General features: G+C 36.1%; 1 protein-coding gene across 1 annotated transcript in view; it reads left to right on the top strand.

Moving 5' to 3' along the window:
* The window catches only part of MED13 (mediator complex subunit 13), a 105666-nt gene that overhangs the window by 76128 nt on the left and 4374 nt on the right, over nt 1-25164 (top strand). The window contains exons 17-29 of the mRNA XM_021704562.2: nt 4612-4773; nt 7577-7800; nt 9726-9915; nt 10870-11332; nt 12570-12789; nt 13974-14165; nt 14363-14586; nt 16658-16800; nt 17303-17461; nt 17577-17765; nt 19727-19875; nt 21809-21982; nt 24637-24737. Of these exons, the coding sequence (XP_021560237.1) occupies nt 4612-4773; nt 7577-7800; nt 9726-9915; nt 10870-11332; nt 12570-12789; nt 13974-14165; nt 14363-14586; nt 16658-16800; nt 17303-17461; nt 17577-17765; nt 19727-19875; nt 21809-21982; nt 24637-24737 (2590 nt within the window). The remainder of the gene's footprint in view (nt 1-4611; nt 4774-7576; nt 7801-9725; nt 9916-10869; nt 11333-12569; nt 12790-13973; nt 14166-14362; nt 14587-16657; nt 16801-17302; nt 17462-17576; nt 17766-19726; nt 19876-21808; nt 21983-24636; nt 24738-25164) is intronic.

Raw genomic sequence — 25164 nt, 5'->3', positions numbered from 1 at the left:
TTTTCTGGATAACTTGCTGCAGCTTCTACCTCAGCACTTATGCTTCACCTTGCACTTTGATGTTATGGAGATGGCTTCTTTGCTTAAACTTCAAGAACCAACCTCTGTTAGCTTCAGACTTTTCTTCTGCAGTTTCCTCACTTGTCTCAGCCCTCATGGAATTGAAAAGAGGTCTTGCCCTGGATTAGGTTTTGCCTTGAGGAAATGTTCTGTTCTATCCAGACCACTAAAACTTTCTCCTTATCAGCAGACAGCCTGTTTCACTTTTCTTATCTTTGTGTTTCACTTTTAATTTTCTTCGAGAACTTTTCCTTTGCATTCACAACTTGGCTATTTGGCACAAGAGGCCTAGCTTTCAGCCTCTGTGGGCTTTCAACATGCCTTCCTCACTAAGCTTAATCATTTCTAGCTTTTGATTTAAAGTACAACTCTTCCATTCACTTGAACATTAGAGACCCCAGCAAGGTTATTAGTTGGCCTAATTTCGGTATTGTTGTGTCTTGGGGAATAAAGAGGCCCAAGGAGAGAGAGACAGACAGGGAAACAGCCAGTTGTGGAGCAGTCAGAACACACAACATTTATTAAGTATGCCATCTTAGATGAGCATGGTTCATGGTGTCCCCCCAAATTTATAATAGTAACATCAAAGATCACTAATGGTCACAGATCACCGTAACAAATATAGTAATAACGAACAACTTTGAAATATTGGGAGAATTACCAAAATGTGACAGAGACATTGGAAAAATGATACTAATAGACCTGCTCGTTGCCGGATTGCCACAAACTATCAACCTGTTAAAAAAAAAATGCAGTATTTTTGAAACAGAATAAAGCAAGGTATGCCTGTATTCACGGAGTTGTGTAGCCATCACCACAGTCAATTGTAGAGCATTTTCATCACCATGAAAAGAAACCCCATGCGTATTAGAGGTCACTCCCTATTCCCTCCAAGCCCTCCCTCTCAATGCCAGTCAACTACATTCTCTCCATATAGATTTTTTTGGACATTTCACATAAATAGACTCATACACCATATGGTCTTTTATGATTGGTGTCTTTCACTTAGCACTCTCAAAGTTCATCCATGTAGCATGCATTCATTAATACTTGCTTTTTATTGCCAAATAATATTCTGTTGTATTGGGTATACCACACTTTATTTATTCATTCATCTGTTGATGGACATTTCGGTTGTTTCCACTCTTTGGCTATTATGAATAATGCTGATTTGAACATTTGTGTACAAGTTTTTATGTGAACATATGTTTTCATTACTCGTGAGTGGACTTACTGGGCTATAGCACTCTGTTTTACCTTTTGAGGAATTGTCAGACTGTTTTCAAAGCAGCTGCACCATTTTATATTCTGACCAGCAATGTGTGAGAGTTCTGCTGTCTCCACATCTTCATTAACATTTGTCATTGTCTTTTTGATTATAGTCATCATAGTGAGTATGAAGTGTCATCTCATTGTGGTTTTGGTTGGCATTTCCCTGATGGCTTTTCAAGTGCTTATTGTCCATTTTTATATCTTTGGAGAAATGTCTTTTTCAGAACCTTTGTCCCATTTTTAAATTAGACTTTTTTGTTTTCATCATTGAGTTGTAAGTTCTTTATATGTTCTGGATAAAAGTCCCTCATTAGATATATGATTTGCACATATTTTCTCCTATTCTCTGGGTTGTCTTTTCACTTTCTTGATGGTATCCTTTGAAGCAGAAAAGTTTTTAATTTTAATGAAGTTCAGCATACTTACTGTCTTGTTGCTTGTGCCTTTGGTGTCATATCTAAAAAGGCTTTTCCTAACCCTAAGTAAGTCATGAATATTTACTCCTCTGTTTCTTTTTCTAGGAGTTTTATAGTTATAACACTATTTAGGTGTATAATCCATTCTGAATTAACTTTTGTATTCGGTATAAGGAAGGGGTCCAACTTTATTCTTCTGCATGTGGATATCCAGCTGTCTTAGAACCATTTGTTAAAAAGATTATCTTTCCCCATTAAATTGTCTTGACACCCTGTCAAAAATAAATGGACTATGTGACATTTCTGGATGTTCAGTTCTATTCTGCTGATCAGTGTGTCTATCCTTCATGATGATCACTCTTAAAAATCATAACTTTTTAATCATCGCTTTCCAACCAGATTTCAGCTTAAATAGAGACCTGGCACCTGTGGCTGTATACAGTTATAATTCTTTTTCATGTCAGTCTCCCACACAAGATAGTAAGATCCCTCAAGATGTGAATAAGAATTTATTTACACAGTATTCCCCACAGCTAGAATAATTCCTGGCCCATAGTAGGTCTTCAGTAAATACATTTTCTTTTCTTCTTTTTTTTTTTTTTAAGATTTTATTTATTTATTTGAGACAGAGAGAATGAGAGACAGAGAGCATGAGAGGGAGGAGGGTCAGAGGGAGAAGCAGACTCCCTGCCGAGCAGGGAGCCCGATGCAGGACTCGATCCCGGGACTCCAGGATCACGACCTGAGCCGAAGGCAGTTGCTTAACCAACTGAGCCACCCAGGCACCCAGTAAATATATTTTCTAAAAGAATGAAGAAGTATTTGAGAATCTTTTCTGAATTAAAATCAAAATGCAAATTCCTGAGCTAAACCCAGGTCAGAATTTCTCATGGTAGCTCTGCATATATGTCCTTAAAAAGTTCCCCATGTGGGGCGCCTGGGTGGCTCAGTTGGTTAAGCGACTGCCTTCGGCTCAGGTCATGATCCTGGAGTCCTGGGATCGAGTCCCGCATCGGGCTCCCTGCTCAGCAAGGAGTCTGCTTCTCCCTCTGACCCTCCCCCCCTCTCATGCTCTCTCTATCTCATTCTCTCTCTCAAATAAATAAATAAAATCTTAAAAAAAAAAAAAGTTCCCCATGTGATTATGATAAATAACCTTAGCCAATAGCAACTTTTTCTAGACTTCATTTTATGTGAATATTCAGATATGAATACACATAATTATATTTTATACTGTTTATGTAAAATATCTTCTATAGTTTTATAACTTGCTTTGATTTACCAGTGTGTAAGTCATTAATCCATTTCAGATAGCTTTGTTGTTACTTAATGACTACATATTCTATTAGGTAGTTTACATACTGATTTTTTAGAGAGGGAGTTGGGGAGGGGCAGAGGGAGAGGGTTAGAACCTTTTTTTTTTTTTTTTTAAGATTTTATTTACTTTTTGAGAGAGAGGGAAAGAGAGAGAAGGAGCAGGGGGAGGGGCAGAGGGAGAGGAAGAATCAGACTCCCCACTGAGCAGGGAGCCTGATGTAGGGCTCGATCCCAGGACCCTGAGATCATGACCTGAGCCGAAGGCAGACGCTTAACCAACTGTGAGCCACCCAGGCGCCTGGGAAAGAGAGAATCTTAAGCAGGTTCCACACCCGGTGAAGAGTCCAAAATGGGGCTTGATCTCAGAACGCTGAGATCATGACCTGAGCCCAAATCAAGAGTCGGATGCTGAACAGACTGAGCCATGCAGGCAACCCTACAGTAGGTTATTTAAACGTAATAGTTATTAAGCAGTATATCTGAAATTAAGTTACTTATAATTCTGTACACTATTTAGATCTAGGGAATGAAAGCCAGAAATAATAAATTAGGCAGTAATAATAATGAATTAAAGTTGAGTGATTTAGGGGCATCTGGGTGGCCTAGTCAGTTAAGTGTCTGCCTTCAGCTCAGGTCATGATCCCAGGGTCCTGGGATTGAGCCCTCGGTCAGGCTCCCTGCTCAGCAGGGGAGTCTGCACTCCCTCTCCCTCTCCTTGTGTGCTCTCTCTATTGCGCACACTCTCTCTCAAATAAATAAAATCTTTTTTTAAAAAAAGTTGAAAGATGTAATGTACAAGTGCTCAAACATGTTTAATGGTACAACTGAGTGTACTGGGGGCACAGATTAACCGTATCAGTAACATTTAGTGATTTTTTTTTTTTTTTAAATGCCATTTGACATGAAGCAGCATCTTTCATACCCATTCTGATAGTTGGTCAGAAATGCAGGTCATAATAATATAATCCATAAATCTGTAAATCTAGTTTTATAAAGTATCTATGGATATTATAACACTTTTTACAGTGTAAGCAAGTTCATTTGTTACTGTACAAGTTCTGTATTTCAGAATTGTTACAGTCTACTATTTTTCCCAAATTAAACTTTAATCAATGTAACCAGTCTTACCTATCTGATCATTTTACCATAGTGGTTATTAAGGTACACAGTTTATAACTCATTTCAGTGTGAAATAGAGTTCTTTCTGGGAAAATACCTACAGGCACCAAAAACAACCAAAACAAATGCAGAAAAGGAAGAAATTTATTTGATTAATTTATAAATTGGTTAGTGAGCTAATGTGAGTGACTTTTTTATGGAGAGGAGTTATCATAACTTTTCTTATGTCTGTTCTAGGAAAGTATCTAGAAGAACCATTTCTACAGATCATTTGAGATTGAACCTAATACAGTTCTCTGCACAAGCAGATGCTTAATCTTGATGATTGAAGTTGAACTTTCATGTATTTTGTTACGAAATTTTATTTCTTCGTGTTGGCAATAGCAATTTTTTTTTTTTTTTTTTTTTTTTTTTTTAATGATTGTAGATGTGAGTATGCAGTGCTCACAGGATATACTTCGAATGCTCCTATCTCTTCAGCCAGTTCTTCAGGATGCTATTCAGAAAAAAAGAACGGTAAGGCCTTGGGGAGTTCAAGGTCCTCTCACTTGGCAACAGTTTCATAAAATGGCTGGCCGAGGCTCTTATGGTAAGTAATTTATAGTAATGTGTATTGACTGATTTTATATCAGCCCTTTATTTTTGTGCCCAACTTGGAATAAGCACATTTGTCTTCTTTAAATATTTTTGTAGCATATGCTTGACTTAAGGCCAGGGTGGTCAATCTTAGCCTTCATTACTTTGAGCATTTCCAATATTTAATTTATTGGGTTCTCCAGCCCCTCTTCAGAAAGAACAGCTTCCCTTAGATCTATTTTTACAGATTAGACTCACCAGTAAGATTTTATATGAAGAAAGAATCATATTGCCAAAATTTTTTAAATAAATGAACACTACTTTCATTGTAAATTATCACTTTACAAAGTTGAATGAAGAATGGGGCAAAAAGAAGAGGCTACTACTAGTGATGAAAGACCCCAAGTTCTTCATTTAAAAAAAAACAAAAAACAAAAAAAACAAATTTGCTGGTTGTAAGAGTAGCAAATGAATACCCTAAATATGCTACACAGTACAGGGGCGCCCGGCTGGCTCAGTCGGTGGAGCATGTGGCTCTTGATCTCAGGGTTGTGAGTTCGAGCTCCACATTGGGTGTAGAGATTACTTAAATATGAAATCTTTAAAATATATGTATGGGGCACCTGGGTGGCTTAGTTGGTTAAGCGACTGCCTTCGGCTCAGGTCATGATCCTGGAGTCCCGGGATCGAGTCCCACATTGGGCTCCCTGTTCAGCAGGGAGTCTGCTTCTCCCTCTGACCCTAACCCCTCTCACGTGCTCCCTCTCATTCTCTCTCTCTCAAATAAATAAATAAAATCTTTAAAAAATAAAAAAATAAAAATATATGTATGTATGGTACACAGTAGATTTATGGTCATCTATCAAGGCAAAGAACATTCAAAATACTTGAACTATGTGTTGAAGATTGTCTCTGAAAGGTGGGAGCTTTTAAAATATATTTGGGGGGTGCCTGGGTGGCTCAGTCGGTTAAGCATCCGCCTTCAGCTCAGGTCATGATTCCGGGGTCTTGGGATCGAGTCCCGTAATTGGGCTCCCTGCTTAGCAGGACAGTCTGCTTCTTTCCCTCTGCCTCACCCCTTGCTTGTGCTCCCTCTCTCACTCTCCCTCTCTCTCAAATAAAATATTAAAAAATATATACATATATATTTGGAATAATAGTTTTTAACATTGAAATCTTTGACTTTCATGCATGGTTTTAGACTGCATTATGTACAGAAGTAGTAGATTTGCTCATAATTTTCCTTTTCCTTCTTTTATTAATGGCTAAATAATCATTAAAAACTTGACATTTAGTGAAAAATGCAGGTTAATTATATTTTTACATTCTTTTAAAAACCAAATAGAGTGTGTGTGTACACACACACAGAGTTCTGCACCTTACTGACCAGGACATATAGAGCTGTCTTTCTTTAATTTTAATGGGTTCATGTATTTCATGTGCTTTACATATGATAATATTTTACCAATCCACTGTTTATGGACATATTGTTTCTCTCATTGCCATCACAACTGTTTTTCTATAATGCACACATCTCCTCTGGCTTAAAGGATGTGTGTTTTGTTGTTGTTGTTTTTATTGTTGCCAAATTACTCTCTGAGTATCAATTTAAACTCCCACCAGCAAAATGCCTGTTTCCGCAAACCCTTGCTGAAGTAGATGGGTGAAAATGGTTGTTTTATTATAGCTTGAGAAATGGCATAGTACAGACTGTAAGAGTAGATTTCCTGGCCTCTAATCCCATGTCTACCACTTCTTGTGTGATTCCAGACACGTTGCTTAACTTCTTCATTCCTGCTTTCTCATCTCTAAAATGAGGTTAATATTAGTATCTGCCTTACATGGTTTTGTGAGGATTAAATGAGTTAATATGTGTAAAGATCCTTGAACAGTACCTAGCACATAGCAAATGTTACAGTTTTTCAACAATAATTATTTTAAATTGCTTTCTCTTAACGAGATTGAGCAGCTTTTTATGTATAAGATATTTCCTTTTCTGTGAACTTAGTTCATACACTTTACCCATTTTTCTGTTAGGTTGTTGATCATTTTCTTAGGGATTTATAAGTCCCCTTTATATGGTAAGGAATTTAACCTTTTGTCATCTGAATTACAAATCTTTTTCCAATTTGTTGTTAATCATTTGGCTTTTTTATAATGTTTTTTATGCCAAATTTTAAAATTTATATAGTCAGATTGATCAGCTTTTAAATGGACAGGTTTTATGTTATGGTTAGAAAGGCTTTCCCCAGTCCAAATTTATAAAAAATAAAATAAAACTCCCCTCCCATGTTTTCTTTTGTACTTCTAAGTTTTTTCATTTGAATTAATTTTTTTAACAATTAAAACAATTTTAATAATTAAATAATTAAACAATTAAATTAGTATAAGTCATGTTTCCTAAAGACCATTTAGCAAATTCCTAACTCTGGAAAAGTCTCAATCATTGATTGGCCTTTAGATATATATATATATATTTTTAAAGATTTTATTTATTTATTTGACATAGACACAGCAAGGTAGGGAATATAAGCAGGGGGAGTGGGAGAGGGAGAAGCAGGCCTCCCGCCGAGCAGGGAACCCGATGCGGGGCTCGATCCCAGGACGCTGAGATCATGACTGGAGCCAAAGGCAGACGCTTAACGACTGAGCCACCCAGGCGTCCTGGCCTTTAGATATTTTTATCTTTAATCAAATATTTTTGCTAATGACTTCAATAACTTTGACATTTAAATAAAAGGAAGACATGTAACTGCTTTAAAATATTTACTTTTTTTTTTTTAATATTTTCTTAAAATATGTTTTTTCCTATTTAGGAACTGATGAATCCCCAGAACCACTGCCAATCCCTACGTTTTTGTTGGGTTATGATTATGATTTTCTGGTGCTTTCTCCATTTGCGCTCCCTTATTGGGAGAGACTTATGCTGGAACCCTATGGATCTCAAAGAGATATAGCCTATGTTGTATTATGTCCAGAAAATGAAGCCTTGTTAAATGGAGCCAAAAGCTTTTTTAGAGACCTCACTGCGATATATGAGGTAGGTGTTTAAAAAGAGGTAGCATTCGGTGGCGGGGCGGGTGGTGGGGAAGTCAGCTTCTCCCTCTTCCTCTGCTCCTCTTCCTGACCCCTGCGTGCGTGCGCGCTCTCTCACACTCTCTCTCTTAAATAAAGATCTTTAAAAAAATAAAAAGAGGTGGCATTTTAAAACTATAATTTGTATATTTATATATGAAATATACTGGGCAGTTCATTTGATTGGGACAGAGTAATAATGATGGGAAACTAGTTGTATAGTTCTCATGCTAGCCAGTTATGTTCTTTACAGCATTTGACCTGGACTGTTGTTCGATGTGTGTGCCGTGGGTCACAGTGAAATCACTGTATTGGGGAAAAACCATTGAAGACATATATATGCCATTTAAGGTCATCTTTTTTTTTTAAATAAAGGGTTGCATTATTAAATAGCCAGGAAAAAAATTACATTTGTAAAAATTCTAGTCCTGATTCTCTAGACCTCAGGTGCTGACACTAGGCCTCACTTTCATAAAGTAAAGTTGTGTTAGATTTCTCTATGATCTTATCATTTCTGAAATTCTTGACTGATCTTTTAAATTCTTAACTGATATTATAATTCTCATGTTGTATCCCTCACTGAGTGCAGTGATTACAAATTTTAAGTGCTACAGGACATAAAATCTTAACTTCATTATACTTTCCTTTCCCCATAAATGCTTAGAAATCCAGTCTTTAAAATTTAATTTCTTCTACAGTCTGAGTTGTCAGTTTGTGCTGACTTAGCTCCTTTTAAATGTTCCACTTAATTACAAGGTATCTGTCCTATAGATTTGGGAAATAAATATTTCCCAAAGAGTGTTACTTGGAACACTAGTTCTGCAAAATCTTTCCAGAAAAAAGTTCCATAATTAAACAGGTTTGGGAAACATTATATATTATTTTACTTTTTAAGAGATTCACTATTCAGGGGCGCCTGGGTGGCTCAGTCGTTAAGCATCTGCCTTCGGCTCAGGTCATGATCCCAGGGTCCTGGGATCGAGCCCCGCATCGGGCTCCCTGCTTGGCGGGAAGCCTGCTTCTCCCTCTCCCACTCCCCCTGCTTGTGTTCCCTCTCTCGCTGTGTCTCTCTCTGTCAAATAAATAAATAAAATCTTTAAAAAAAAAAAAAAAAGATTCACTATTCATATTAGATTATTAAAACTTTTGAAAGTTGGGTTTTTGGGGTTTTGGGTTTTTTTTTTTTTTTAAGCTTTTTAAAGTCTTAACACTAAAGAAATCCTCTGTCTAGGGGTGCCTAGCTGGTTCATTTGGTGGAAGTGTGACTCTTGATCTCAGGGTTGTAAGGTCAAGCCCCACATTGGGTGTGGAGCCTACTGAAAAAAAAAAAATCCTCTAGATTTTCTTAATTTAGTATTATATATTTGATATTGGATTTCTTGTAACAGACATCAGTGGCCCACAGAATTGGAGGGAGAGCTGACAAATACATGGTATATTTATATACCAATTTTTATTTTTATTTGACTTGGATATATGTGCATTTTTATGCTCACTTATATCTGTATACCACAAGTTTTCATTATTCAAACCACATGGTTCTTATGCCATTATTATCCAGGTGTTTTATTTCATTGGAGTTTAATTTAAAAAAAAACTTAATGGATTTCTAATGTAAAAAAGAAAAAGATGTACTATTTCACTTGATATTTTTATCCCAAATATTAATTATAAATTGTAAAGCTTAATTTAAATAACTTAAATGCTTGGGGCACCTGGCTGGCTCAGTTGCCATGGAGCTCTTGATCTCAGGGTTGTGAGTTCGAGTCCCATGTTGGGTGTAGAGATTACTTAGAAATATATCTTTTAAAAAATAAATAACTTAAATGTTTTATAGTGTGGACTCATACTATAATAAATTCACTAATTCTGCTTTATGTATATCTGTAGTCCTGTCGATTAGGTCAGCATAGACCTATTTCTCGACTGTTGACGGATGGGATCATGAGAGTTGGATCTACTGCATCAAAGAAACTATCAGAAAAGTTGGTAGCAGAATGGTTTTCTCAGGCAGCTGATGGTAACAATGAAGCATTTTCTAAACTCAAGCTTTATGCACAAGTTTGCAGATATGACCTAGGTATTAAATTTGTATTTATTTTATAAAACCAGTGGTTGCAAAGTATGGCCCAATGTATCTGCTGTTTTTGCAAATAAAATTTTATTGGAACCCAGCTCTGCTCATCTGTTTACATATTGTCTGTGGCTGCTTTTGTGCTACAAGATCCGAGCTGAATAGTTGAGACATAAAAACCCAAAATATTTACTGTCTGACCCTTTAGAGAAAAAGTTTGCTGATCCCTAAAATAGGGATCCTATCAGGTAAGAAGAAATTGTGGGTATAAACAATTTCCTTTGCTTCTGTAGGATCTGATGAATTTGTGTTTTTATTTACGCTTACTAACATTAGGATTCTTGATTTGTTAATGGTTTAGAGATAAAATAACTTGTAGTTACCTCTACAACACCAAGAAAACAGTTCTTTGTTGGAACTAAGAAAATGATAACTATTTAAGACTTGCTTTTAACACTCTTGAATTAACATTGGATTAAATATCAATGGACTTTAGACTTAATCCAAGGAAACACAGAACCAAAATATTGACCCTCATTAGGCATCTCTATAGTATGAACCCCATGATAACATTTTTTTATTTTATATCTAGTTAGCTCTCAGTTTAGTCAGTGTTTATTCAACTTGTGATTTAGGAACCCTTTGAATGGTTTGATGAAAATTTGCTAGATATTGTTTTCATTCAATTAATTATATCTAGTAAATACAATTTTGTTAACTTTCATGGGAACCATTTATTTTGTATGAAAATGCTGTTTACTTTTTCAGTTCCATTTAAAATTTGTTTCTTCAGTTTCTGGGCAAAAGAAAAAGCTTTATCTCCTACATTGTTAGCATGCAGCTAAGGGAGGGTAATTACCAAAAAGCATCAACTAGATTGTTATTCACATAGTAGAATAAAAAAAGAACCAATCAGTGAAGTAAAGAATTAAATATCCTGCCTGTTTTTATTACCTTTAGGTCCTTATCTTGCTTCCCAGCCTTTGGACAGCTCTCTACTTTCCCAGCCAAATTTAGTTGCCCCTACAAGTCAATCTTTGATTACTCCACCTCAGATGACAAGTACTGGAAATGCTATTACTCCATCTGCCACCCTAGCATCTGCAGCAAGCAGCACTATGACAATGACTTCAGGTGTTACCATGTCTTCTTCAGTTGCCACAGCTAATTCAACTTTGACCACAACTTCAACTTCATCTTCATCATCCTCCAACTTGAATAGTGGAGTATCATCAAATAAACTGCCCTCATTTCCACCCTTTGGCAGTATGAACAGTAGTGCCACAGGATCCATGTCTACACAAGCAAGTACAGTTCAGAACGGCCAGCTAGGAGGGCAACAGTCATCAGCTCTACAAACAGCAGGGATTTCTGGAGAATCATCTTCACTTCCCACTCAGCCTCATCCTGATGTGTCTGAAAGGTACCTTTACTATTCTTTGCAGAAATGTAAATATATTATGCTTCTTTCTGTCTAAGATAGTCCTTGTGAATGAACATGGAGAGTTTTTTGATCTCACCCTTGAAATTTTAGTTTTTGTAATGTTGATTATTTTATCTTTAAAATTATAATGCATGGAATTTTAGCATGGAATCCTTTAGCATGGAATCCTAAACTTTAGCATGGAATCCTAAAATCTCATCATGGGAATTAAGACCTTTAAAACCATTTAGTTCAACTATGCTGTGATGTTTGAATCTCTTCTATGACATAACTGTTAAGTAGATTGGCCTTTGCAAATCACTACAATGATTTAGAAGTCACTACTGAACCAGTCTGTTCAGAGCTTATTAAGAGCCATACAGAGATTTGAATCTCAGCTCTGCCATTTACTGGCTATGTGACTTTAGGAAAGTTGTCTGACTTCTCTGAGCATGTTATCTGTAAAATGGGAGCAGTAGGATATAATGTACATTAAGTGCTTTATACAATGCTTCCAAACACGTGAGTTATTTATGACAACAATGATGATTGCAGTTCTCTGTTCCTTTTATGATGAAGGTATTGAGTGAGCTTCCCTTTTGACTTACAGGTTAGGTTAACATGAGCTTAGTAATATCTTTCAGTTACCCAGATGCACTTTGCTCAAAGTTAAACTTATTTATGTGAGTAAAAACAAACTATTAATTTACCCAGATTGATGCATTCATCTTGAACATCTAAATAGATTTGGAGTTTTAAAAAAATCATATCACCATCGAAGAATGAAGCTTGTGCACTATTAAAGTTACAAAGTGTGAAATGAATATGTAAAGGCTATTAATGTAGTAGAACATTGACTAAGTCTGAAAACCTGGTTTCTTTCTGGTCTGGCTCTGCTTTGTCATCTTTAGGAGCTCAGTTAACTATCTTTTGTCTCAGTTTTATCACTTAAGCATTAAGCTCTCTATGTTTTTGGATATTCTGTGGTTTTAAAAATTCTATTCCCTTTTTAAATGCAAGCCCTCAACGTAAGGGTATTTGTATACCATAAAATTGTGTGCACAGTGTTTACTATTCTATTTGGAGAGAGAGAGATGTCCCTTAATTTTTAGAGAAGCTCTCTGACACCCCCCACCAGAGGAAGGGGAGAGGTTATTAAGAACCTGCTTTTTGATATTACCTCAAAAAATATGGTACAACTTTTTTCCTAACTGTATATTTCTACCTTAAATTTTAGCACGATGGATCGGGATAAAGTGGGTATCCCCACAGATGGTGATTCACATGCAATCACTTATCCACCTGCAATTGTTGTTTATATAATTGACCCTTTTACCTATGAAAATAAAGATGAGAGCACTAATTCTTCTAATGTATGGACTTTGGGGCTACTTCGATGCTTTCTGGAAATGGTCCAGACTCTTCCTCCTCATATTAAGAGTACTGTTTCTGTACAGGTAAGAGTAATTTTTGCAAGTTAAACAGTTTGATGTAGACAGAAGTTAAAGCCAGGTTCTATTATATTTTACTTTAAGTGATATTATAATAGAATCCTTAGGTATTTTATAAAAGATAAACTTTACAGTCATACCACAATAATAATGGAGAATAAAAAGGTTGCATTTAAGTACATTAAATATTTCTCTTGTGTTATTTTTATAAACCAGTTTTTAAATTCATAAGCTTAAATAGAAGACCAGAGCATGGATCTATATAAACTAGAGTTCTAAATAAGATAGATTGCAAGTAAAAGTAGAAATTAATGATATTAGGGGTGCCAAGGTGGCTCAGTTGGTTAAGCTTCTGACTTTTGATCTTACTAGCTCATGTCTTGATCTCAGGGTCATGAGTTCAAGCCCTACATTGAGCTCCACACTGGGCCTGGAGCCTACATTTTAAAGGGGTGGGCTGCTGGGTAGCTCAGTTGGTTAAGTGTCTTACTCTTGATTTTGGCTCAGGTTATGATCTCAGGGTCCTATGATCGAGCTCCTTGTCAGACTCCGTGCTCAGCGGGAAATCTGCTTGAGGATTCTCTCTCTCCCTCTCCCTCTGCCCCCCCCCCCCCCCACCTCGCACGCATATTCTCTCGCTCTCTCAAAATAAATAACTTTAAAAAAATTAAAAATTAATTTAATGATATTAACTTGTTTGCAGAGATTGAATTATTTCTTTATAGACTATAGTAGGACTAATCAGTGGCAGTATTGATTAACTGCTGTGTAGAAATTTTAAAAGGTTTTTACATAACCTGTTAGTAAAACTGATTATTAAAAACCTGTATAGTAAAATATAATTCTTTCTTTTTTTTTTTTTAAAGATTTTATTTATTTATTTGACAGAGAGAGAGCGACAGCAGGAACACAAGCAGGGGGAGTGGGAGAGGGAGAAGCAGGCTTCCCGCTGATCAGGGAGCCTGATGCAGGGCTCGATCCCGGGACCCTGGGATCATGACCTGAGCCGAAGGCAGACGCCCAATGACTGAGCCAGCCAGGCGCCCCTAAAATAGAATTCTTTAGAACATAGTTTTAATTAGGTTTTGTTTAAATTTTCTAGTAAATGTCTTCAGAGTTCTAGACCCATGGTTCTTTTTATTTTTAGTTTTGGAAGTTTAACCTTTGTAATATTTGCCTATAATTCTTAGATTGTTCCTTGTCAGTACCTGTTGCAACCTGTGAAACACGAAGATAGACAAATCTATACCCAGCATTTAAAATCCCTGGCTTTTTCGGCCTTTACCCAGTGTCGGAGACCACTTCCAACATCAACCAACGTGAAAACATTGACTGGCTTTGGTCCAGGCTTAGCCATGGAAACTGCTCTTAAAAGTCCTGATGTAAGTATGTTTTCCATGACCAAAGTTATTGAATAACTGTACATTTTATGATTTTATACAAAACTAAGTGCAGTTCTTTGTTTAGTTCTCATTTTCTGATTATCTTATAATTGGGTATTGATAATATATCACATTTTCAATAAAAGATTTTTCTATAATTGGCTAGTACTATAGTACCTTTATTTTTTATTTTACAGAGACCAGAGTGTATTCGGCTTTATACACCACCTTTTATTCTGGCTCCAGTGAAGGATAAACAGACGGAGCTAGGAGAAACATTTGGAGAAGCTGGACAGAAATATAATGTTCTTTTCGTGGGCTACTGTTTATCACATGATCAAAGATGGATTCTTGCATCTTGCACAGATCTATATGGAGAACTTTTAGAGACTTGTATCATTAACATCGATGTCCCAAATAGGTACCTCTGTTTCTTTAAGTGTATCATTATATCATCCATTTTAAAAAATTCTCTCTCTCTCACACACACACACACACACTTTCATTTTTAATGAATAGAAAACTGTTTGGAAGGTCATGTACATTAAGTTTTGGGATTGTGCGTGCTTTTCACTTTTTTGGGTAGTGAATATATTGTATAATTAGAAATAATTTTGAGTGATCTTTGTTACACAGACAAAAGAGATTAAAGTCCCTAAATTCTATGTAATAAAGCTTGAGGCAATGATTTCAGCCTAAGAAATTTTAAAGAATGGAACGAGAGAGCCCTCTGCAATTAAAAAAGAGCATCCTATAGCATTTACTTCTCTCAGGTACCATCTAAAATATAGTCCCTAATTAACTGAGTTAACTTCCTTTACTAAAATTGTTGACTGAAAATTTTCCTTTTAAGTGTTGGAATGTCTTCTGAAAATTTTTAGAATTCTTCTTGGTAGTAATTAGATATCATGTTCAGTTATTTATCAAGGCTGTAACTAATAGATCACAACAGGTAAGCCTCATATTAAGTTATAACCTAATAGACATTTCTAGTAACATGTTTCAAGGCTAGTGAACATGGCGTAAGAGAACCTGAAAGGCAGGTCAATGAAGTAATGTTCAATTTTGAGGTTTGGTTGTATCCCTTATTTTTTTTATTATATAAAGATCAGTTTAAGTTCAGAAATTGATTATGTGCAGAAATGTTTAATGAATATTGGGTTATAGTGGTGCTGAAGAAGTGGAATATAGAAACATTAATTTTATATTATTGGTTATAAAGATTTATTGACCATTTTTTATAAACCTTAGAGAAATACTTCATACCTTATTTCCTTGACACAATTTTGATTTTTTAAAATGCTCATTAAGTGAGTTTTGGAAATAGTGTGCTTATCTGTGAAGGATGAGAAAGAATAGAGAAAGAATAATACCACCTTTCCAATACGAAGATAGTATTGCCATTTTACTGAAAGTAGAAGTGAGATAATGGTATAAAGGTCCAACCCCAGAGTCATGGTGACGTGGGTTCAAATCCCAACTCTCCTACGTACTGGGTATATGATCTTGAGGAAATTGCTTTAGCTAGCTGAGCTTCCACTGGGAGAATACTGGGAGAATAAATAAATAAAATAATAAAATAAATAAATAAAATAAATAAAACTGGGAGAATAATTTTATCTCCCTCCTAGGGTTTGTTAGGCTGAAATGAAGTATTACATGTAAATTGACTGGGCATAATGCTTGCTATGTATTAAGTACTCAGTAAATCATAGCTGCCATGGCTCAGCCACAGAGTGCTCATGTCATGTACTTGCCTGATAAAGGACATGAGTGCAGAAAACACAACAGTGTTGTTTGGTCTGAGAAGTGTAGTCTTTTGTTTAATATTCTTCAACCTAAAGTATAGAGCAAGGGTTGGCACACCACAGCCCATGCGCCAAATCTGGCTACATGCATTTGTTTAAGTATTATCTATGGCTGCTTTCATGCTGTAGCAGCAGAGTTATTGTTGCAACAGAATCTTGAGGGCCTGCAAAGCTTAATATATTGGCCCTTTAAAGAAAAAGTTTGCCAGTCTCTGGTGTAGAACAGTGTTTCTGATGAATTTTGGTGGTTCATGGACAATTTTTATTTTAAGAACCTATTTTTTTTTTTTTTTAAAGATTTTATTTATTTATCTGACAGAGACACCGCGAGAGAGGGAACACAAGCAGGGGGAGTGGGAGAGGGAGAAGCAGGCTTCCCGCTGAGCAGGGAGCCCGATGTGGGGCTCGATCCCATGACGCTGGGATCATGACCTGAGCCGAAGGCAGACGCTTAACGACTGAGCCACCCAGGCGCCCCTTAAGAACCTATTTTAATGTGTATTATGAAAAACATAAAGTAGCATGCTAAACACTATGGTCTTATGTATATTCTTGCTTATGACTTACATAAAAAGTATCAGGCATTAAAATTGAGGGACTAGTTTTTCACAGATTTGAGCTCTTTTAAAATGTTCTCATATGATTTTTAGGAATATTTAATTGTCTCTTTATTCTGTACAACAGGGCTCGTCGGAAAAAAGGATCTGCTAGAAGGTTTGGTCTACAGAAACTTTGGGAGTGGTGCTTAGGACTTGTACAAATGAGTTCATTACCGTGGAGAGTTGTAATTGGCCGCTTAGGAAGGATTGGTCATGGAGAATTGAAAGGTAAAATTGTGCTTTGATTGTTAAGTACTTCAACTTCTGTTTTATGTTAATTAATGCACTGTTAGGCCACATATGGGTATATGTTCTGAATAAAATGCAGAGGTTATAAAAACTAGTTTTTTGTTTTGTTTTCAAAGAGGAATCACATATGTCTAGGTCACAGATGGCCTAATTCCAATTTTAAAAGGACATTTTATATTTTTACTATACCACCAGTGTTATTACTACTATTCTTATTTATTGTCTTCTATTTTTTCCTCTTTCTGCTTATTATTCAGCTCATCCCCTGTTTAGCAAATACTAATTGATGTTGACATACATTAAAGTTAGGTAGATAAAGGATGTTGAGTAACATCAGCAATATTTTTGGCTTGATGATGACTCCTATTGGAGGAATTCACTAGTTTTAAAACCATTATGTTTTAACTTTGGTTCTAGAGGGCGTTAACAATGCTGTTACTTTGGATTTTTTTTTTTCTTTTTTTACTCTTGATATCCACAGATTGGAGCAGTTTGCTGAGTCGTCGAAACTTGCAGTCTCTAAGTAAAAGGCTCAAAGACATGTGTAGAATGTGTGGTATATCTGCTGCAGACTCTCCCAGCATTCTCAGTGCTTGCTTGGTAGCAATGGAACCCCAAGGCTCTTTTGTTATTATGCCAGGTTAGCTATCCTTAGTTTATATCAGATTTAATTTTTCATGTGCTTGTGTTTCTAGTATTATGTAAAATTGATTCTTCTTTTATTGAAAGAAAAAATAAATTCTCTTTATTTCCAGATTCTGTGTCAACTGGTTCTGTGTTTGGAAGAAGCACCACTCTAAATATGCAGACATCTCAGATGCTAAATACCCCACAGGATACATCATGTACTCATATACTCGTGTTCCCTACTTCGGCTTCTGTGCAAGTAGCTTCAGCTACTTATACCACTGAAAATTTGGACTTAGCCTTTAATCCCAACAATGGTAGGTGAATTGTTCTTTACAGGTTTGCAAATATAAAATAAGTCTTGGATGATTGTGGCTGATTTTAGGCTGAAGAATGCCTTCCCAAACCTATCCTTGTCTGGTAAATGTTTCTGAAACCTATCATTGTTAACCTTATATGACCAAAAAAGACTTTGCATATGTGATTAAGTTAAAGATCTTGAGATGGAGAGGTTATCCTGGGTTATGCAGGTGGGCACTAAATGCAATCACGTGTATCCTTATAAGAGGGAAGCAAAGGGAAATTTGATCATGCCCAAAAGAGGAGAAGGTCATGTGATGGAAATGGAGGGAAGGAAAGTCACAGAGAAATAATCCTGTGCTGCTGACTTTGAAGATGGAGGAAGGGGCCATGAGCCAAGGAACGCAAGGAATGTAGTTCTAGATGCTGGAAAAGAGAAGAAAACGGATTTCCCCTAGAGCCTCCAGAAAGAGCATAGGCCTCCTGGTTCCTGATTTTGACCTAATGACCAGTACTTTGATTTCAGCCCAGTAAAACTGATTTTGGACTTTTGGACCCCAGAACTGTAAGAGAATGAAGGCATGTTGTTTTGAGTCAACAAGTTTGTGGTAATTGGTTAAAAATGCAATAGGATACTAATAAAACCATTCTTCTACCTTACTGATATTGGAACTAGTGCTGTGAATTATCTCATAAATATTTACTTATTTTAAAAGGCAACATTGATCATGAAATGCACAGGTTTTTGCCTGTGCTGCTCGCTACCTATACATAGACCATAGACTTTGCAGCACATTTTATATTCCTTTCTAAGTTGATTTGCCAAAATAATTTACATAAACTGCCATAGTAGGGAATAACTCTTGTAGATAAACTTACAGATTACATTTTAGTAGAAGAGAAAATAAATGATATTCCATTGTTGCTCTGAGGTACCTTAGAAAATGGCACATCTCTAAAGTCACAAGTAAGGGGCGCCTGGGTGCCTCAGTCGTTTGAGCATCCGGCTCTTGATTTCGGCTCAGGTCATGATCTCAGGGTCTTGGGATCAAGCCCCGTGTCAGGCTCTTTGCTCAGCATGGAGTCTGCTTGAGTTTCTATCCCTCTGCTGCTCCCCACCCCCAAATAAGTAAATCTTAAAAAAAAAAAAAGAAAAGAAACAAAATCACAAGTAAGGAGTATTTATTATTTTCTTCTTTCAGTGCGTTATACAATAACTTGAATGTATTTTATATACTAATAAAGAATTAGAGTATTGTGCATAGTCCATTTTAAATACATTTTCATTTCCAGCATACTATGTTTGTTTTGTATTAGTTTTCTGTTGCTGCTGTAGCAAATTTGACACATGCTTAGTAGCTTTAAACAACACATGTTTATTATCTTACAGTTCTGGAGATCAAAAGCTTAAAATCAGTCTTAACTGGGCTGAAGTCAGTGTGTCTGCAGGGTTGGTTCTTTCTGGAAGCTCTAAGGGAGAATCTGTTCCTTTGCCTTTGCCAGCCTCTAGAGCTCACCTGCATCTCTTGCTCATGGCCCCTTCTTCCATTTTCAGCAGCAGCAGTGTAGCATCATCACATCTCCATCACTGACTCTAACCCTACTGCCTCCCTCTTATTAGGACCCCTGTGATTACATTGGACCCACCTGGATAATCCAGAATAATCTCCCCATCTCAAGATCCTTAGCTTGATCACATCTGCAAAGTTCTTTATGGTAACATATTCACACATTCCTGGGATTAGGATGTGGACATCTTGGGGGAGGGCATTATTCACACTACCACATGCTTGTTTATAATGTATAATTGTTTATATGGCTCCTAAAACAATACTTGGCACATGGTAGACATTCAATAGATGTTAATTAAATTAACCCATTTTGGTTAAAATTCATTAATTTATTTTAACCCTCCCCTAAAAATGACCGCGGGATGTGAAAAATGGAGGATTTATTTATTTTTCTTTCTTCTGTGTAGATGGAGCAGATGGAATGGGTATCTTTGATTTATTAGACACAGGAGATGATCTTGACCCTGATATCATTAATATTCTTCCTGCATCTCCAACGGGGTCTCCTGTTCATTCTCCAGGATCTCATTACCCCCATGGAGGTGATGCTGGCAAGGTAACCGTGTTATAAAAGCTTAATCTAAATGTCATTCATTAACTTATTAATGGATTGATATATGAAATAAAACGTTATTTTTTCCTGGGAAATTAACAAGAAGTGAGATTAATAGTACGTTCTTGCACTCTGTCTTACAGATGTTACTACTTTGAATTGTGAATTATAAAGAGAATCTCTAAGGGTCTGCTGTCCCTGACTTCATGTTTTTCTAGACTACTTGGCTTTAGTCCTTCTTTTGTAGTTTTCCTGCCTCTTTACCATTGCTTCTAATCAGGTATAGGATCAGATTATCTGAGAATTAGTATATGCCCTAAGAGATGCCATTCAGTCAGGGCTTCTCTCTGTCTTAATTTTTAGCATTTGGGAAGCAGCCTGTCTTGTCCTTTTATTTGAACTCAAAACTAATTGGGCTTCATTTGAATAACATCTTTATTTGAGTGAAATTATATATAGCGGTTATTTGATTGTTACAGTATGCATATGTTTAGAATCTGCCCTTTTAAAATAAGGATCTTGGGGCACCTGGGTAGCTCAGTCGGTTAAGCGTCTGCCTTCGGCTCAGGTCATGATCCCAGGGATCCCAGGGTCCTGGGATTGAGCCCCACATTGGGCTCCCTGCTCCATGGGAAGCCTGCTTCTCCCTCTCCCACTCCCCCTGCTTGTGTTCCCTCTCTCGCTTTGTCTCTCTCTGTCAAATAAATAAAATCTTTTTAAAAATTAAAAAAATAAAATAAGGATCTTTCGGGACACCTGGGTGGCTCAGTTAAGCGCCTGCCTTTGGCTCAGGTCGTGATCCCAGAGTCCTGGGATCGAGTCATGCATCCATCTCCTTGTTCAGCAGGGAGCCTGCTTCTCCCTCTTCCTGCTGCTCTCCCTGCTTCTTCGCGCTCGCTCTCTCTCTGACAAGTAAATAGATAAAATCTTAAGAATAAAATAAGGATCTTTCTCCAGTTTTACCTTACATCTTTCCTTTTTTTTTTTAAACTGGAAAGAAGTGAGATTATTAGGGTGCCTGACTGGCTCAGTTAGTAAAGTATGCAACTCTTGATTTTGGGGTTTTAAGTCGAGCCCCACATTGGGTGTAGAGATTACATAAAAATAAAAACCTTGAAAAAGTGAGATTATTGAAAAAATATATATGTATATAGAAAAGCACCAGTAATCTCACCACTTTAATAAAATCGTTTTTACTTTTAGCAGATTACCTTTCTTTCACATGTATTTATATTGCAGCTTTCAATACATATAAATAAGTATAATCACCTTTTAATGTCGTTGTTGTCCCGTAATTTGTTATATCATTCCCAGAATGTTGGACATTTAAGTATTTTTTTTTTCTGTTATAGACAATGTTGCAATGAACATTTCCATGCATATCATTTTTCTTCTTTTTATCTATTAACATAAATACCAAGAAATACATGGACTAATCTGAAGGATATGAGCATCACTTAATAGTTGTCCCTTCCTATTGCCATAATGCTTTCCAAAAAACTAATAACTGCATTTTATAGTGTTAGATGAACAAAGCTAAATTTAATTTACCTTTTGGATTGAGATGTGGTGGTCAGGAATTAGTTGAGGGAGTATTAGGAAGTAAGTTAGAAATTTCATTGAACATTTTGTATTTTTCAGTTGGCTGGAAAGGTTTATACACACATTCATTGAACATGGGCTCGGCATAATAATACAAACTTGTTAAACAGTTGGTATATTAAATTCCTCATATAACTCTTAAAACTCATTCTTTTAATATTGTTACTAATTATGATCTTCTTACTAAGTACATAGCAGTTGATTTTTTTCAATATCCTTTAGTATTTTTTTAAATTGGTGTCATAAGATAGACTGATTGCCATAAACCATTCTGTATATCTAGTGCCAAGGTATATCAAATGAACTAACACACTTTTAATTTTCTCTATTTAAGGGTCAGGGTACTGATCGACTACTTTCAACAGAATCTCATGATGAAGTAACTAATATTCTTCAGCAACCATTGGCCCTTGGTTACTTTGTATCAACTGCCAAAGCGGGTCCGTTACCTGACTGGTTCTGGTCAGCATGTCCTCAAGCACAATATCAGTGTCCCCTTTTTCTTAAGGTATTTCCATTTCTGTGCCAGTTCCTAAATAATGCTAATTGATGGCTTAATTCCTAAGAAATAGAAGTGTCTAAGGTCTTATTAAATGCATTATGAAATATGACAAGATCACAAGGAAGTTATCTAATTATGAAATAGCTCTACTTTTTAAAAATTGAAACTAAGTTTGAACTTTTAATTAATCTTAAGTCATATTTCTGGGACCCTTGCTCTTATTATTTGCAGCTGCACATATGGAAGTTTAAATCTGGGTGAACCTTATATTACTTTTAATCTAACCTCTTCATTTTCTAGGTGAGCATATTAAAGTTCAGAAAAACTCATTTGTCCAAAGTCATAAATTGGTAGTAGACCCAGGACTACAGTCGGGATCCTTTCATGATTATACTGTTATTCTTTGAATTACATCATACTGCTATTATGCCATAATATTTTGGGGATTAAAGGATTCATAATTTTGTAAGAATATTTGATATTTAGGTCCATGTACTACCTCCTTAAAAATTTTTTTCTAGCTTTGTGTAAATTGCTGTGTTAGACTATTAAGTGGTTTTTAAGTGCTAAGATTCTCAGACCCATAGTGACTTATTTATCCAAACAAGTTCATTAGCAAGTGACATAACGAGGTTGAGATACATTATAAAATGGTACAATGAGATGTGAAAGCCCTATCCAGAGTTTGTTACTGCTGTTGCTTACTACTATTCCAAAATAGGAAATTCAGATCTGATTCACTTATTCTTACATACACGCACCAGAAGTTGACTGTTTTATTCCAGAAGTCATGCTAACCTCACTTCTTGCCAATTGTTTTTTACATGTAGGATAAAAGTTGGATACTATGCTTTAGTTTTTGGGGGTTATAGTTTAGTGGGTACCTGAACCAATAGGCTTGTCCTCTCTTAAGCCTGTTGCTATTAAATCTTGATACCCTTGGCCCACATACCATTGAGTCAGTGACATTTGAGACTAAGCATTGAACTTCAGTATCACATTCATAAAGAATACAACAACTGTTGATCTGAATTGACTATTGATGCAATAATATATTTAGGGAGTGTCAGTCAAGGTAATGAAGTTTTATCATATGACTTTTCTTCCCCTTCCAATATATGTACAGTGGTCTGTACAGATTTCATTACAAGAACATATTCCCAGTGTGTTTCTGCAAAATAGTAGTCGTTGGTGTTTCTTCAAAAGAAAGGGTTCTTTCATCCTTTAGGAAATGTTGCACATGCTTTCTGCCCCCCCTTTTGTTGTTATAATACATGTATGCACATTAAAGTTTCTGGAAAAACAGCAGTAAATATCACTGTATACCTACTATTTCCCAAACTTACTTTAATACACCAGAAAGCGATTGTGTAACACCAATGAATAGTTCATGACCTTAGTGTTTCACGGAACATTTTTTTAGGAAACACCACTTTACAAAAAGTCCAAGGGACTATCCAGATTCTTTTCTACTCAATATTTATTTGCAGAGAGGATAGTGTAAAGTGGGCATTCACCCTCAGATACAGTGTAACAAGATTAGGACTTCTGGTCTGAATTACCAGGTAAGGCATAATTTACCATAATTTTGTTCACCTTTTGTTTTCATACATTCCATTTTATTTCCTATACCATAGGCAATAAAACCACCTGATGTGTTTCTCTTTACTTGGAAAAATAATAGATTGTTACCTAGATGATTAAAAAATCTTTTTATCATAGAAATTAAATGGTAATTTCTGGTACTGACTATATTCATCTGATTTGTAGTGATATGCCATATGAGACTTTTGCTTATAACTTATAAATCAAGAGTTTATGGGCAGTTAAAAAAAATACATATCTTTGGTTATATTCTTGAATATATAACACAAGAGTTTATATATATATATATATATATTACAGTTGTAGAGAAGAGATGACCTAAATATAAAATAGTACCTTTTACAGTATACAGAATGAGATCTGCTAAAAGTTTCTCCATCTCTCATAGTTTTTTTTTTAACACTTTACATACATTGACTCAATAAACAAAAAATGATTCACTTTAATTGAAATTCCTTTCTTCCACTCTTCATTGTCATACCGAAATGGGTGTGACAGTTGTCACCAAGCCTCCATTATGAAATTGCATGGGCAAAGAAGGCACTATGCACTGTAGTAGAGTGCTCACAATTCCACCATAGGTAACTTTGTTTAAAATTTATAGCTTTGTAAGCAGTATATGTGCATATGCTTACTCCTCTTAACATTTTTCAGTGCTAGACTTATGTGTATGTGCATAAAGTTCTATGTAACCTGTAGACAGACTTCAGGTTTATCAGTTTAGTGCTTCTTTAAACATTTACGCATCTAGGCGTGTTACACTCAGAAAATAGATGACTTTAAATGACTTTTAAAATAACTTTTAAATAACTTTTTTAAGGATTATTATGTGGTCTCAAAAGCATAGAGGTGACGAAAATAAAGTAAGATTGAATATAAGTTAAGCACTTAAAAATTCTGTAATAAATTGGTTAAACAAGGAGAACAAACATCTTTATAGTGGTGCCCATTCATTACATAGGTCTAAAATGTATTTCATCAAGGACGAGACCTTGGGAAAATAAGGTAAAACCAACAACTTTTCCATTTGGCTGACTGATTTCCTGTTTTTTTAGGCCTCTTTGCACCTCCACGTGCCTTCAGTGCAATCTGACGAGCTGCTTCACAGTAAACACTCCCACCCACTTGACTCAAATCAGACTTCAGATGTCCTCAGGTATAAGTCTTTTTCCCATTAAAGGTTCTCCATTACATCTTTGAAAGAATATAATGTTGATTCTTACATATTTTTCTCATATTTGGCAATAATTAACAGTTGTGTACCCTTGGATCTCCAGATGAAGTACATCATTCAGAATGAGTGCTTTTCTTTCTAGCATGTGTAATCTACTTTTGAGAGTTCTTTTTATGAAAATTAGTTAATCTTTAATCTCTCCAAGGACTCTTTATTCCATACCTTCCACCATTTTTTAAAGTAGCTTTGAGGGGCACCTGGGTGGCTCTGTCGGTTAAGCGTCTGCCTTCAGCTCGTCATGATCCCAGGGTCCTGGGATCGAGCCCCGCATCGGGCTCCTTGCTCAGCAGGGAGTCTGCTTCTCCCTCTCCCTCTGGGGCGCCCCTTCCTTATGCACTCTCTCTCTGTC

Source organism: Neomonachus schauinslandi, chromosome 15 (assembly GCF_002201575.2).
Source record: "Neomonachus schauinslandi chromosome 15, ASM220157v2, whole genome shotgun sequence".
Taxonomy (NCBI): domain Eukaryota; kingdom Metazoa; phylum Chordata; class Mammalia; order Carnivora; family Phocidae; genus Neomonachus; species Neomonachus schauinslandi.
Note: the sequence above shows the minus strand (reverse complement) of the source record. Positions and strands in the feature narration are given on the sequence as shown.